The 13,514-nt window shown below is 37.5% G+C and overlaps 1 protein-coding gene across 12 annotated transcripts in view; it reads right to left on the minus strand.

The window, feature by feature from the left end:
- Positions 1-13,514, minus strand: part of STAC (SH3 and cysteine rich domain) — a 165,029-nt gene that overhangs the window by 33,990 nt on the left and 117,525 nt on the right. For all 12 annotated transcript variants that reach the window (XM_063722147.1, XM_063722145.1, XM_054552373.2 and 9 more), the window contains 2 exons: positions 9,756-9,820; positions 8,380-8,468 (listed from right to left, as the gene is read on the minus strand). In XM_063722147.1, the coding sequence (XP_063578217.1) occupies positions 8,380-8,468; positions 9,756-9,820 (154 nt within the window). The remainder of the gene's footprint in view (positions 1-8,379; positions 8,469-9,755; positions 9,821-13,514) is intronic.

A 13,514-nucleotide genomic window follows, 5' to 3' on the forward strand; every position in this document is an offset into this window, starting at 1 on the left:
ATGGATCAGAGAGGTCACCATGGATGAGACTGTGGGTCCTGGAGTCCCCAAAAATATTCTAGATTTTACCCCAGGGCAATGGGAAGACATTGGACAGTTTTGAGCAAATATGTGTGTTTTGAGCAGACTTAGGGCAGGCAAAGTGATTATCTCCTTTTACAAGTCAGGAAGCAGAGGCTCAGATGGTTAGGGTAACTTTTTCAGGACTCATGGGGGTCACACAGCTAGACAGTGACTTGGCTAGGACTTAAACCCAGGTCAACTAATGCCCACACTTTTTATTCTTAAACATTCAGTGAATGCTCATATATTCTCTCTCTCTCTCTTCTCCCCTCCCCCTCTTTCGCTCCCTCTCTCCCTCCTTAATTCTGGAAAGGAAGCATCTACTTTTGAAATACAAAAAAGAACTGACTGGAATTAATATTATTAAGGTCCTACTATGTACCAGATATTGCTATCTTATATAATCACATCGATGCTAGATCTAAGGGCGGTAAGGGCAGGACTTATTATCCCTGTTTTCAAGATGAGAAAACAGATTCAGAAAGTTAGTTAGTAAGCCTTATTGTTAGAAAGTAGAGAAGGGATGTGAATCATTCTGTGTGACTCCAAAGATGAGATGAAGCCTGGAACACTGTACTGTTACCTTGGTGCACTATCACCCATAGTGGATAGGAAGGGAGAGGAAGACTGAAAACACAGAGACCAGGAAAGCTCTTTTACAACAGTCCAGGTAAGAGATGAAGGTGGGAATAGATACAGTTGATTTTAGGCAAAGAGAAGAGTAGGAATTGAGCATCAAATACATTTTGGGCAAAAGTAGAGTGAGTCCTCTCCCTGGCTGGCTTGAGGCCTGGGCAGAGGTTGACATCATTCATCCTAAGGGGCAGGTTTGTGGAAGAGAGGGCAGAGCTGCCATGCTGTGTACATTGCTGGGGTAGGCAGGTGGGTAAGTGAATCTGGAGGTTCGGGGAGAGGTCTGGAGCATTGGCCTTTGGCAGAAGCTTTTCTTATTATTGAGCAGATATATAATGAATATTTGCTGATGTGATGATTCATCTGCTCTGATTTACAACTGCTGTCTTTGCCAGTTGGGTCGTCTTTGTCCTCAAGCTCACACTCCTAACATATCCTATACCCTCACTTCCTTGTTCTCTTTCCTGAGGGCAATACCCAGTGTACTCCCCTGGATCAGAAGGTGGGTGGATAAGAATGCTATTTTGTTAAAAGGAATTTTTTTCTACCTTATGATCTGAGGAGAAAAAGATAATTCACAAAGCTCCAGTTCATTCAAAGAGTTATGCTGAATCCCAATGCATTCCCAAAGGATTGCCTTACACATTCTAAATCAAGTGCCTGGCTTTTAAAATGGGAACCTACAATCTCTTGGCAAAAAAAAAAAAAAAAAAAAAAAAAAAGTAAGTGTGATTTATCACTCCAATCTTGCAGTCTATGCAATGCAGACGTTTTACTTCTGGGAATGGATAGTCCTGATTGCTTCAAAGCAGACTGTAAACGTTTCATTCGTGACCAGACAACTTGACTTCTAATGGCCTGCAACCAACTAAAATAAGCATGCAGAGTGACAACCACCACCAGGCAGCTAGACATCATTCCTCATTATCCCAGTAACATTATTTTTTTTTTCTGAAATTACTTTTTTAAAAAAATGTTATGACTTCAGAATAATCTTCTAATATAAAGCTGTAGGATCTCTATAATAGAAAGCTGTTAAATCTTAAATGTTACACACCCAAATGACAATCTAAAAAGGACCTAATATGGTGTACTTATTGCAAAGTAAATATATGCCACCCTTGTCTTCATCAGCAGATAGTTAATTGTGGGTCATCTGCTGAAGGCATGGCTTCATCCCAGCAATGAATTCTAGGCAGGCTCTGCTCTGGCTCACAGGGCTTGTCATGTCTGTAACAGAACAGGGCTTCACTCGATAAAGGCCGTCTCCTCCTCTCCCACTGATTATGCTAGACTGTTCAGGTAATATTTACAACTTCAGCCAGTGAGTTCAGCATGACGATTTTACTCAGCAATAGAGAAAACTCAGATGTACAAGAGCTTAATTGTCTCTACAAATCTAAGGAGCCAGGACTCAGGCCCCCAAACTTTGCTCTGGAAAGACCCAAGAATCACCTGGCAGCAGATCTCAACCTAATTGTGAAACAAAGCTGACCTCAGAGTGTGAGCCAGGGAGAGAATTGTGAGACTCCAGCAGGATAAATAAATCTGCTATGATGTCTTGCTGGATATTATATCCACCATGAGATGTGGTGGAGCTGCTGGAACTGATCCTGATAGCATATGGAGCCTGGGAAACAGGGTCTAACTGAAGCATTTCAGTGGCTGTCGCCATTTATAAGAGTTTGGGTAGGTGAAAGTGGAGAAGGGTAATTTCACTGAGGTGGTGGACCATGCGTGGGAAATGACACAAACCTGAAGAATTGGGAAAGCCCAGGTCATTCCAGTGTGGAGAGGCAGGCTTTCCAGAAGCCATGTGAAGAGAGTGACTGGTGATTGATAATTTGGCTGGCACAGCATTCAGACAAGTGGCGTCTACCTCCAAATGGGGGCTATTTTCCCAATGCTCTGGCAATTAAATAGTTTTGAGTGCTGATTTATCTCTGCATTTTTTTTAGAAGAGGAAAGAATGAACCTCCAAGGGACCATTTGACTGGAAAAGTAGCCTTTTCTATCCTGCTCTAGGATGGGAAAACACAGAGAGCCCTATCATGAGATTACTCACATTTTGGGGTCATGAATGCATGGAAGCAGAAGTCTTTTCCTTGAGATAGGCCAGTGAATACCACATTATAAAAACTGTGGTAAGTACTCGTTGCTGAGTGTTTATGATTATAGGCACCAATGTGTTTAATTTCTTTTCTATCATTGTAGTCTCACCAAATACCTTAAGGGGAAGAGATCATTATTATTCTTTTATAAATAAGGAAATCAGAGAAATGAGATATTTATAAATTGCTTAAGGTCACACAACAAGTAGGATGTGAACCCAGAATTGACTCTAGCTGAACAACCCCTGAAACACGAGGAACCTCAAGCTGTGGTAAGAGAATGGTTTAGATTTTGAGAAGGTCGCAAGGCTCACCTATTCTATCTAGTATTTCAGTTACCACCAAGTGGATAGTTCCTAGTTGACTCTGATAGTTTTAGTTTGATTTTTCTATCAATGTTAATTTGGAGATTAAATATATATATTATATATAAATATATTTTAATTATACTTTAAGTTCTGGGATACATGTGTAGAATGTGCAGGTTTGTTACATAGATATACATGTGCCATGGTGGTTTGCTGCATACATCAACCCGTCATCTACATTAGGTATTTCTCCTAATGCTATACCTCCCTTAGCCCCCCAACCCCCAACAGGCCCCAGTGTATGATGTTACCCTCCCTGTGTCCATGTGTTCTCATTGTTCATCTCCCACTTATGAGTGAGAACATGTGGCGTTTGGTTTTCTGTTCCTGTATTAGTTTGCTGAGAATGATGGTTTCCAGTTTCATCCATGTGCCTGCAAAGGGCATGAACTCATCCTTTTTTATGGCTGCATAGTATTCCATGGTGTATATGTGCCACATTTTCTTTATCCAGTCTATCATTGATGGGCATTTGGGTTGGTTCCAAGTCTTTGCTATTGTGAAGACTGCCACAATAAACATACGTGTACATGTGTCTTTATAGTAGAATGATTTACAATCTTTTGGGTATATACCCAGTAATGGGATTGCTGGGTCAAAAGGTAGTAGTTCTGGTTCTAGATCCTTGAGGAATCACCACACTGTTTTCCACAATGGTTGAACTAATTTACAGCCCCATAAACAGTGTAAAAGCATTCCTATTTCTCCACATCCTCTCCAGCATCTGTTGTTTCCTGACTTTTTAATGATCACCATTCTAACTGGCATGAGATGGTATCTCATTGTGGTTTTGATTTGCTTTTCTCTAACGACCAGTGATGAGGATCTTTTTTTCATGTTTGTTGGCTGCATAAATGTCTTCTTTTGAGAAGTGTCCATTCATATACTTTGCCCACTTTTTGATGGGGTTGTTTTTTTCTTGTAAATTTGTTTAAGTTCGTTGTAGATTCTGCATATTAGCCCTTTGTCAGATGGATAGATTGCAAAAATTTTCTCCCATTCTGTAGGTTGCCTGTTCACTCTGATGATAGTTTCTTTTGCTGTGCACAAACTCTTTAGTTTAATTAGATCCCAATGGTCAATTTTGACATTTGTTGCCATTGCTTTTGGTGTTTTAGTCATGAAGACTTTGCCCATGCTTATGTCCTGAATGGTATTGCCTAGGTTTTCTTCTAGGGTTTTTATGGTTTTAGGTCTTACGTTTAACTCTTTAATCCATCTTGAGTTAATTTTTGTATAAGGTGTAAGGCAGGGGTCCAGTTTCACTGTTCTGCTTATGGCTAGCCAGTTTTCTCAACACAATTTATTAAATAGAGAATCCTTTCCCCATTGCTTGTTTTTGTCAGTCAAGCAGAAGAAAGAATATCAGAGATTGAAGATCAACTTAATGAAATAAAGTGTGAAGACAAGATTAGAGAAAAAAGAATGAAAAGGAATAAACAAAGCCTCCAAGAAATATGGGACTATGTGAAAAGACCAAACCTACATTTGATTGGTGTACCTGAAAGTGATGGGGAGAATGGAACAAAGTTGGAAGACACTCTTCAGGGAATTATCCAGGAGAACTTCCCCAAACTAGCAAGACAAGCCAATATTCAAATTCAGGAAATACAGACACCACCACAAAGATACTCCTCAAGAAGAGCAACCCCAAGATACATAATCGTCAGATTCACCAAGGTTGAAATGAAGGAAAAAATGTTAAGCGCAGCCAGAGAGAAAGGTTGGATTACCTACAAAGGGAAGCACATCAGACTAACAGAAACCCTACAAGCCAGAAGACAGTGGAGGCCAATATTCAACATTCTTAAACAAAAGAATTTTCAACCCAGAATTTTATATCCAGCCAAACTAAACTTCATAAGTGAAGGAGAAATAAAATCCTTTACAGACAAGCAAATGCTGAGAGATTTTGTCACCACCAGACCTGCCTTATAAGAGCTCCTGAAGGAAGCACTAAATATGGAAAGGAACAACTGGTACTAGCCACTGCAGAAACATACCAAATTGTAAAGACCATTGACACCATGAAGAAACTGCATCAACTAACAGGCAAAATAACCAGCTAGCATCATAATGACAGGATCAAATTCACACATAATAATATTAACCTTAAATGAAAATGGGCTAAGTGCCCCAATTAAAAGATGCAGACTGGCAAATTGGATAAAGAGTCAAGACCCGTCGGTGTGCTTCATTCAGGAGACCCATCTCATGTGCAAAGACACACATAGGCTCAAAATAAAGGGATGCAGGAATATTTACCAAGCAAATGGAAAGAAAAAAAAGCAGGAGCTGCAATCCTAGTCTCTGATAAAACAGACCTTAAACCAACGAAGATCAAAAAGGACAAGGAAGACCATTACATAATGGTAAAAGGGTCAGTGCCACCAGAAGAGCTACCCTAAATATATATGCACCCAATATGTAAAGCACCCAGATTCATAAAGCAAGTTCTTAGAGACCTACAGAGAGACTTAGACTTCCATACAATAATAGTGGGAGACTTTAACACACCACTGTAAATATTAGACAGATCAATGAGACAAAAAATTAACAAGGATCTTCAGGACTTGAACTCAGCTCTGGACCAAGCAGACCTAATAGACATCTACAGAACTCTCAACCCCCAGTCAACAGAATACACATTCTTCTCAGCACCACATCGCTCTTATTCTAATATTGACCACACAACTGGAAGTAAAACACTCCTCAGCAAATGCAAAAGAACGGAAGGAAATCATAACAGTCTCTCAGACCACAGTGCAATCAAATTAGAGCTCAGGATTAAGAAACTCACTCAAAACAACACAACTACATGGAAACTGAACAACCTGCTCCTGAATGACCACCAGCTAAATAACGACATTAAGGCAGAAATAAATGAGTTATTTGAAAGCAATGAGAACAAAGACACAATGTACCAGAATCTCTGTGACACAGTTAAAGCAGTGTTTGGAGGGAAATTTATAGCACTAAATGCCCACAGGAGAAGGCAAGAAAGATCTAAAATAGATACCCTAACATCACAATTAAAAGAACTAGCGAAGCAAGAGCAAACAAATTCAAAAGCTAGCAGAAGACAAGAAATAACTAAGATCAGAGCAGAACTGAAGGAGAGAGAGGCACGAAAAACCCTTAAAAAAAATCAGTGAATCCAGGAGCTGGTTTTTTGAAAAGATTAACAAAATAGATAGACTGCTAGCCAGACTAACAAAGAAGAAAAGAGAGAAGAATCAAATAGACACAATAAAATATGAGAAAGGGGATATCACTGCTGGTCCCACAGAAATACAAACTACCATCAGAGAATACTATACACACCTTTATGCAAATAAACTAGAAAACCTAGAAGAAATGGATAAATTCCTGGACACATACACCCTCCCAAGACTAAATCAGAAAGAAGTCGAACCCCTGAATAGACCAACAACAAGTTCTGAAATTGAGGCAATAATTAATGGGCTATCAACAAAAAAAAGCCCAGGACCAGATGGAATCACAGCCGAATTCTACCAGAGGTACAAAGAGTAGCTGGTACTATTCCTTCTGAAACTATTCCAAACAATAGAAAAAGAGGGACTCCTCCCTAACTCATTTTATGAGGTCAGCATCATCCTGATTCCAAAACCTGGCAGAGATTCAACAAAAAAGAAAATTTCAGGCCAATATCCCTGATGAACATCGATGTGAAAATCCTCATAAAATACTGGCAAACCGAATCCAGCAGCATGACAAAAAGCTTATCCACCTCGATCAAGTCAGCTTCATCTGGGGATGCAAGGCTGTTTCAATATACGCAAATCAATAAACATAATCCATCACATAAACAGAACCAATGACAAAAACCACATGATTGTCTCAATAGATGCAGAAAAAGCCTTCGATAAAATTCAACACCCCTTCATGCTAAAAACTCTCAATAAACTAAGTATTGATGGAAGGACAAAATAATAAGAGCTATTTATGACAAACCCACAGCCAATATCATACTGAATGGGCAAAAACTGGAAGCATTCCCTTCAAAACCAAGCACAAGACAAGGATGCCCTCTCTCACCACTCCTATTCAACATAGCATCGGAAGTTCTGGCCAGGGCAATCAGGCAAGAGAAAGAAATAAAGCGTATTCAAATAGAAAGAAAGGAAGTCAAATTGTCTCTGTTTGCAGATGACATGATTGTATATTTAGAAAACCCCATCATCTCAGCCCAAAATCTCCTTAAGCTGATAGGCAACTTCAGCAAAGTCTCAGGATTCAAAATCAATGTGTGAAAATCACAAGCATTCCTATACACCAATAATAGACAAACAGAGAGCCAAATCATGAATAAATTCCCATTCACAATTGTTACAAAGAGAATAAAATACCTAGGAATCCAACATACAAGGGATGTGAAGGACCTCTTCAAGGAGAACTACAAACCACTGCTCAAGGAAACAAGAGAGGACACAAACAAATGGAAGAACATTCCATGCTCATGGATAGGAAGAATCAGTATCCTGAAAATGGCCATACTGCCCAAAGTAATTTACAGATTCAATGCTATCCCCATCAAGCTACCACTGACTTTCTTCACAGAATTAGAAAAAACTATTTTAAAGTTCATATGGAACCAAAAAAGAGCCTGCATAGCCAAGACAATCCTAAGCCAAAAGCACAAAGCTGGAGGAATCACACTACCTGACTTCAAACTATACTACAAGGTTACAGTAACCAAAACAGCATGGTACTGGTACAAAAACATATAGACCAATGGTACAGAACAGAGGCCTCAGAAATAACACCACACATCACCAACTATCTGATATTTGATTAAATATATTTTTTGATTCCCTATTAGGCCCCACCAGATGCCAAGTGCATTTAACATTCAACCTTCATGAAAACTCCCATTAGCAGTTCTGTTGAGCATGTACTAAAGTGGTGCTTCCCAAAGTGTGTTCCTTGGCCAGCATTGTCAGTGCCACCTGGGAACTCCTTAGGAATGCAGCTTCTTAGGCCCTGCCTCAGATCTGATGAATCAAAAACTCTGGGGACAGGGCCTGTGTGTTAACCAGCCTTGCAGGTCATTAGATACATGCTAAAGTTTGAGAATCACAGCTGTAAAGCATTAGGAGGGGCACAGATGGAATTACTTTTTCACATGGAGAAATACTGACTTTAAAATTTTACTCTTTTTTTTCTTTACAGAAAGTTTTTACCTCATTTCCAAATCTTCATTCTCCTGTGGTACAAATTTGTACAAGGCAACGTAGGTGTTCATCTGTAATGGGTCTTTGGAAAGAGATCCCTGAAAGAGAAAATAAAAGAAAAATGAGAAAAGAAAGGTGAAAGAAATTGAGAGAGGAAAGAAAGAAAACAGGAAATGGAGAAGTCATTGCAATGTAATTTCAGTGTATGGATCATAAGTGTTAAAATATCTAACCATTATTAAAGATTTTCTTTCAACTTTGCATTTATTTTTAATTTCTTAACTGAGGTTGGTTTCACTATAAACAATTTGAAAACAATTATTTGGAGCTCTTTGTCAGAAATATTGCAATTTTCTTCAAATAAATTTTCTTTGATAATATAGTTGTTCATGAAAAATGGTACAGGTTAGACTTCAGAAATGGGAATATTCTTTCTAAAGAAAGAGGGACACATGAATAGTAGTGTATAACTCTCACTTCCTAAAATTAACTGTTTTGTCAGTTAGCCGAAAAGTTGGTATCTAGTATATCAAAGGGAACCAGGTATATTCATCTGGCAATTAGTTCATTTATGTTGAGAAAAAAGCATAGGTTTTGGCATGAGACTGATTTAGTTTACATCATGGTACCACCATCTATTGGCAATGAAACTTTGCAATAACGACAATACAAGCTGCTGTTTTATAGTTTGTTGTGTGCTAGGTATTATGTTACATACATTAGCATACTTGAACTTAACAACAACTCTGTTAGGTAGATTCTGTTGTTGTCCCCAATTTACAGATGATAAAAGACTCTTGTAAGTATCATATAAATATTAGCTGTTATTACTAACCAAATAAATGTTAATGCTATAAAAACATTTATGCTTTATAATAAACAAGTTAAAATTATATATTATCTCATATATAGTTGCATCATATATCTAACTATATACTAATATAAATACATGCTATAAATTTATAGAAAACATACACAAAAGCTGTACACAACTATATATATCTTTTTATCTATAATTCACTCTGCTCTTCAAAGCTCAGGTACATTATATATTATTCTAGTCTGTCTAAATTTCACATATGTAAATGAACATAAAATCTGACATATGCTATAAAATACAGTGATAATATATTATATAATTCTATAATCTACACATTATATAACAGAAACAAGAGGTGCACAGTGCAATGCTTACCCTTTTTACCTTTTATGCACTGTGCTAGTTCTGTTTATTCCATGCTATGGTACGTTGTGCTATATTATTCTATTCTCTAAAGATGCTGGTCTGGACTCACTAAATTGATTTCATGACCCACTTGGATGGTGACCTGCAGGTCTATCTAAGGACTGCTGTCTGACTTGTCTTCTGTGACATCCATAAATACCTGGTGGTTTATGTTCTTCGCTGAATCTCTGAAATCATCAGTGCCATTTTCTGGATATGTAAACACTGAAGGAGACAAGAGAAAGCAGGTGCTCTATGAATCTAGTTACCATTTAAAAAAATATTCCTGAAAGATGGCTTTATTTATTCTAAGTACCATAGCTTCTACTTTACTACTTATTGCCTTTTCCTCACCCTCTGTGACCCAGCGTTCAGGTGGTCTTCCACATGTCTCTTCTCCTGCCTCCCCATGCAGCATTCTGCACCACCTTCTCTGTGCTCCCACAACTTTTGTACATGCCTGACTAGCACTTGCCTCTTGTAATGATTGGCAGTAGTGTGTTCATATTTGATCTCATTTGGTAGCGTACCTCTCAGAAGCATTTGTCCTTGTTGAATGCATCAAACCACTTGTTAATGGGGTGGTGGGTAAGGTATAGTCCAATTTAGTTGTATTTGAGCTGCCTCTTCTAAATATGATTCTTTAATCTATATTCAATATCTTGATTGTAGTTTCTTGAAGATATCTACATTCTATTTTGAAGATTAAAGCTTTAGTTTTAAACTTCAAAATATTTCCTTGATTTCTTATTGTCAATGCATTGGGGCTACTATTTGGTTTTTCTTTTAGTTTATTCTTGGGAAGTATAATTTTCTTCCTTTTGTATTTAAGTATCCACTCTGTAGCCTTTGATAGTGGACAAAGCTTCACAAAATGGGCAGGAAGTCTGGGCACCGTGGTTCACGCCTATAATTCCAGTACTTTGGGAGGCCAAGGTGGGTGGATCACTTGAGGTCAGGAGTTCAAGACCAGCTTGGCCAACTTGGTGAAACCCCATCTCTACTAAAATACAAAAATTAGCTGAGCATGGTGGCATGTGCCTGTAATCCCAGCTACTTGGGAGGCTGAGGCAGGAGAATCGCTTAAGCCTGGTGCGAGGTGGAGGTTACAATGAGGTAAGATCGCACCACTGCACTCCAGCCTGGGTGATAGAATGAGACTCCATCTAAAAAACAAAAACAAAAACAAAAAACAAAAAACAATAAACAAAATTAGCAGGAGTTTTCATTGTCCACATACCCAGCTGTGGGAGGTTCCTGATGGATAATGCGACTTCTGCCTTATCTAGTTTGGTCAGCCTAACCTACATCCATGACTTATGTCATAGCTTTATCATTCTCATTATATGTATTTTCCTTAAACAAAAATGTGGTAAATATTTCCAAGTTTATATAATAAAGCTTTGTTCTTTAAATTACTCTACCGTTTCGATGACTTGAAATTTTTAGATTATACATTGCTGCTTTATTCTTCTCTTTGATTTCCCTTCAGATTATCAAGGAAATGTCAGTAGAGGGAGGGGATCACCACAGAAAGTTCTATAACCTATTTCATTAGTGCACTGACAGTCTTTACTGTTCTTAAAATAGCCTCAACAACAGTGATACAGAAAACTTGCTTCAGAACAAGAGCCTCTGTAAATGTACGGATGCTTATCAAATATCTATTCTTCTTGGCTTATAGTTCAAGAGTTTATGGATGCAATTCCATTATCCCTAGGAAGCCAATATGCAGTCATTGGTGGAGCTCTGGTTTGTAAGTAACCAGAAAACGAAGGCCCGGTTCTATGAATCTTGTGTCAGTATTTGGCCACTTAACTTGATGTTTACCAGTCTAAAAGGAGTAGAGATTAGCAAAACCTTTTTCTGGTATTGTGTGACTGTCTGAAATCCTGCTGTAAACACTTGATTCCCTAAGTATAAAACTGGACACCTCTGAAAGAATATTAAATATTTGAATGGAAATATAAAGAGAGTCTTCCTAGAAAATTCTTGATTTGGCCTAAAAGGGCGTCTACATAAAGTGCATATACAATGTTCAGTGTGGATTGATTTTACAATTTTGTAATTTCACATTGTTTTAATTTTTGTATTGAATCTCCCTCTGGCCATCTGGCTCAAAATGTGTATCATCTTTGTAAACTTTGCTGAAAAATATTTGAAGTGACCCTATATATGTTTTCACGTATGGTTGCAAGAAGAAATGGAAGGTTGCAAAAATAATTTTTAAAACCTATTCCAACCATTTATAAGACTTTGAGTTAATGGAAGGGGAGAAAAGAAAGGTAACTACCAAAAACATATCATACACCTTTTATTTTTGGTGCTTTAAATTATTTCATGAAAAATAATTTGGTTGTTTATTTCACCCTAACAAGAATTCAAAGAATATGTCTATTATGTAGGCATAGTTTCTGATGTTACAGAAGCAAAATGAACCTTTAGTTCTTACCCCATCCCCAAAGAACTTTCTTCTTTTCCTATCCCATATGCTGTCTTTTGTTTTTTACCTTGCAGACCTGTGAGGCCCAAGACCACTGTGTTTTTTAGTCAGATTATTATTTTTTTAACCTAGTAATGCAGCAAGTTACATTACTGGATTATCTGATGTGAGCCCAAATTTGGATCCCTGGAATAAGTTCAACTGGGTAATTATACAATGTCTTTTAAAAATACTTTATGGGTTCAGTTTACTGAGATTTTGCTTGAGATTTCTGCATCTGTATTCAAGAGAAAGACTGGCCAGTGATTTTCCTTTTTCATGACATCCTTGTTTGGGTTTCAAGTCAGTACAATCCTAGCCTCATAAACTGAGTTGGAGAATGCTGCTGTCCTTCCTCCTTGCTACTTCTTGTTTCTCTGAAAGAGCTTATGTAATCTGAAAATTTTCTCTTCCTTAAATGTTTCGTAGAATTTACTTATAAAGTTTTTCAGGGCTAGTATTGTCATTGTGCAAAATTTAAAATATTGATTCAGCTTCTATAAATATTATAAGAAAATTCATGTTTCCTATTTCTATTTCTCCTTGAGTCAGGCTTTAATCGTTGATATCTATCTTTATATCTGCCTATTTAAAAATGTTTTAAAATGCATTGGCATGAAGTTGGTTATAAAGTTCTTTGGTTTTCTTTTCAATCTCTGTTATGTTTCTCTTTTTGTATAGATTTTTGTTTCATCTCTTTTATCTTAAAAAATCATTAGAGATTGTAATTTTGTTGAAAAAACACTCAAGATTTATTGATCTATCTTTGTAATTTAATAATTTCTGCTCTTGTCTTTATTATTGCCTTCTGCTTTTCTGAGTTTATTCTATTTTCCTTAAGTATAGTGCTTAGATATTACTTTTCAGACTTTATTATTTTTTAACACTCATTTTAAAGCTAAATACTCAAATCCCAACTTTAGCACTTTGGATACATGTTTTGATATGTTTTCATTCTTATTTAGCTTTAAATATATTCCAGGCTTTATTATGAATCCCTTTAACATGTGATTTTTTTTTTTTTCTTTTTGAGACAAGGTCTTGCTCTGTCGCCCAGGCTGGAGAGCAGTGGCACAATTATAGCTCACTGCAGCCTCGACCTTCCAGGCTCAAGTGATCCTTCCCCCTAAGCTTCCACAGTAGCTGGACTATAGACATGTGCCACCCTGCCCGGCTAATTTTCTTAAATTTTGTATAGAGACAGAGTCTCCCTAAGTTGCCTAGGCTGGGCTTGAACTCCTGGTATCAAATGGTCCCCCAACCTTGGCCTCCCAAAGTGTTGGGATTATAGGTGTGAGCCACCATGCCCAGCCCAAGCTATAAAAATTTTAGAAGTGTTTTTATTTTACAAGTTATTGGTTTTCCTAGTTATCGTTTGACTATTGATTTCTATCTAATTTGCACTGTGGTCAGAAAGATGTATTCTATATAATAATA

This window comes from Pongo abelii, chromosome 2, assembly GCF_028885655.2.
Source record: "Pongo abelii isolate AG06213 chromosome 2, NHGRI_mPonAbe1-v2.0_pri, whole genome shotgun sequence".
Taxonomy (NCBI): domain Eukaryota; kingdom Metazoa; phylum Chordata; class Mammalia; order Primates; family Hominidae; genus Pongo; species Pongo abelii.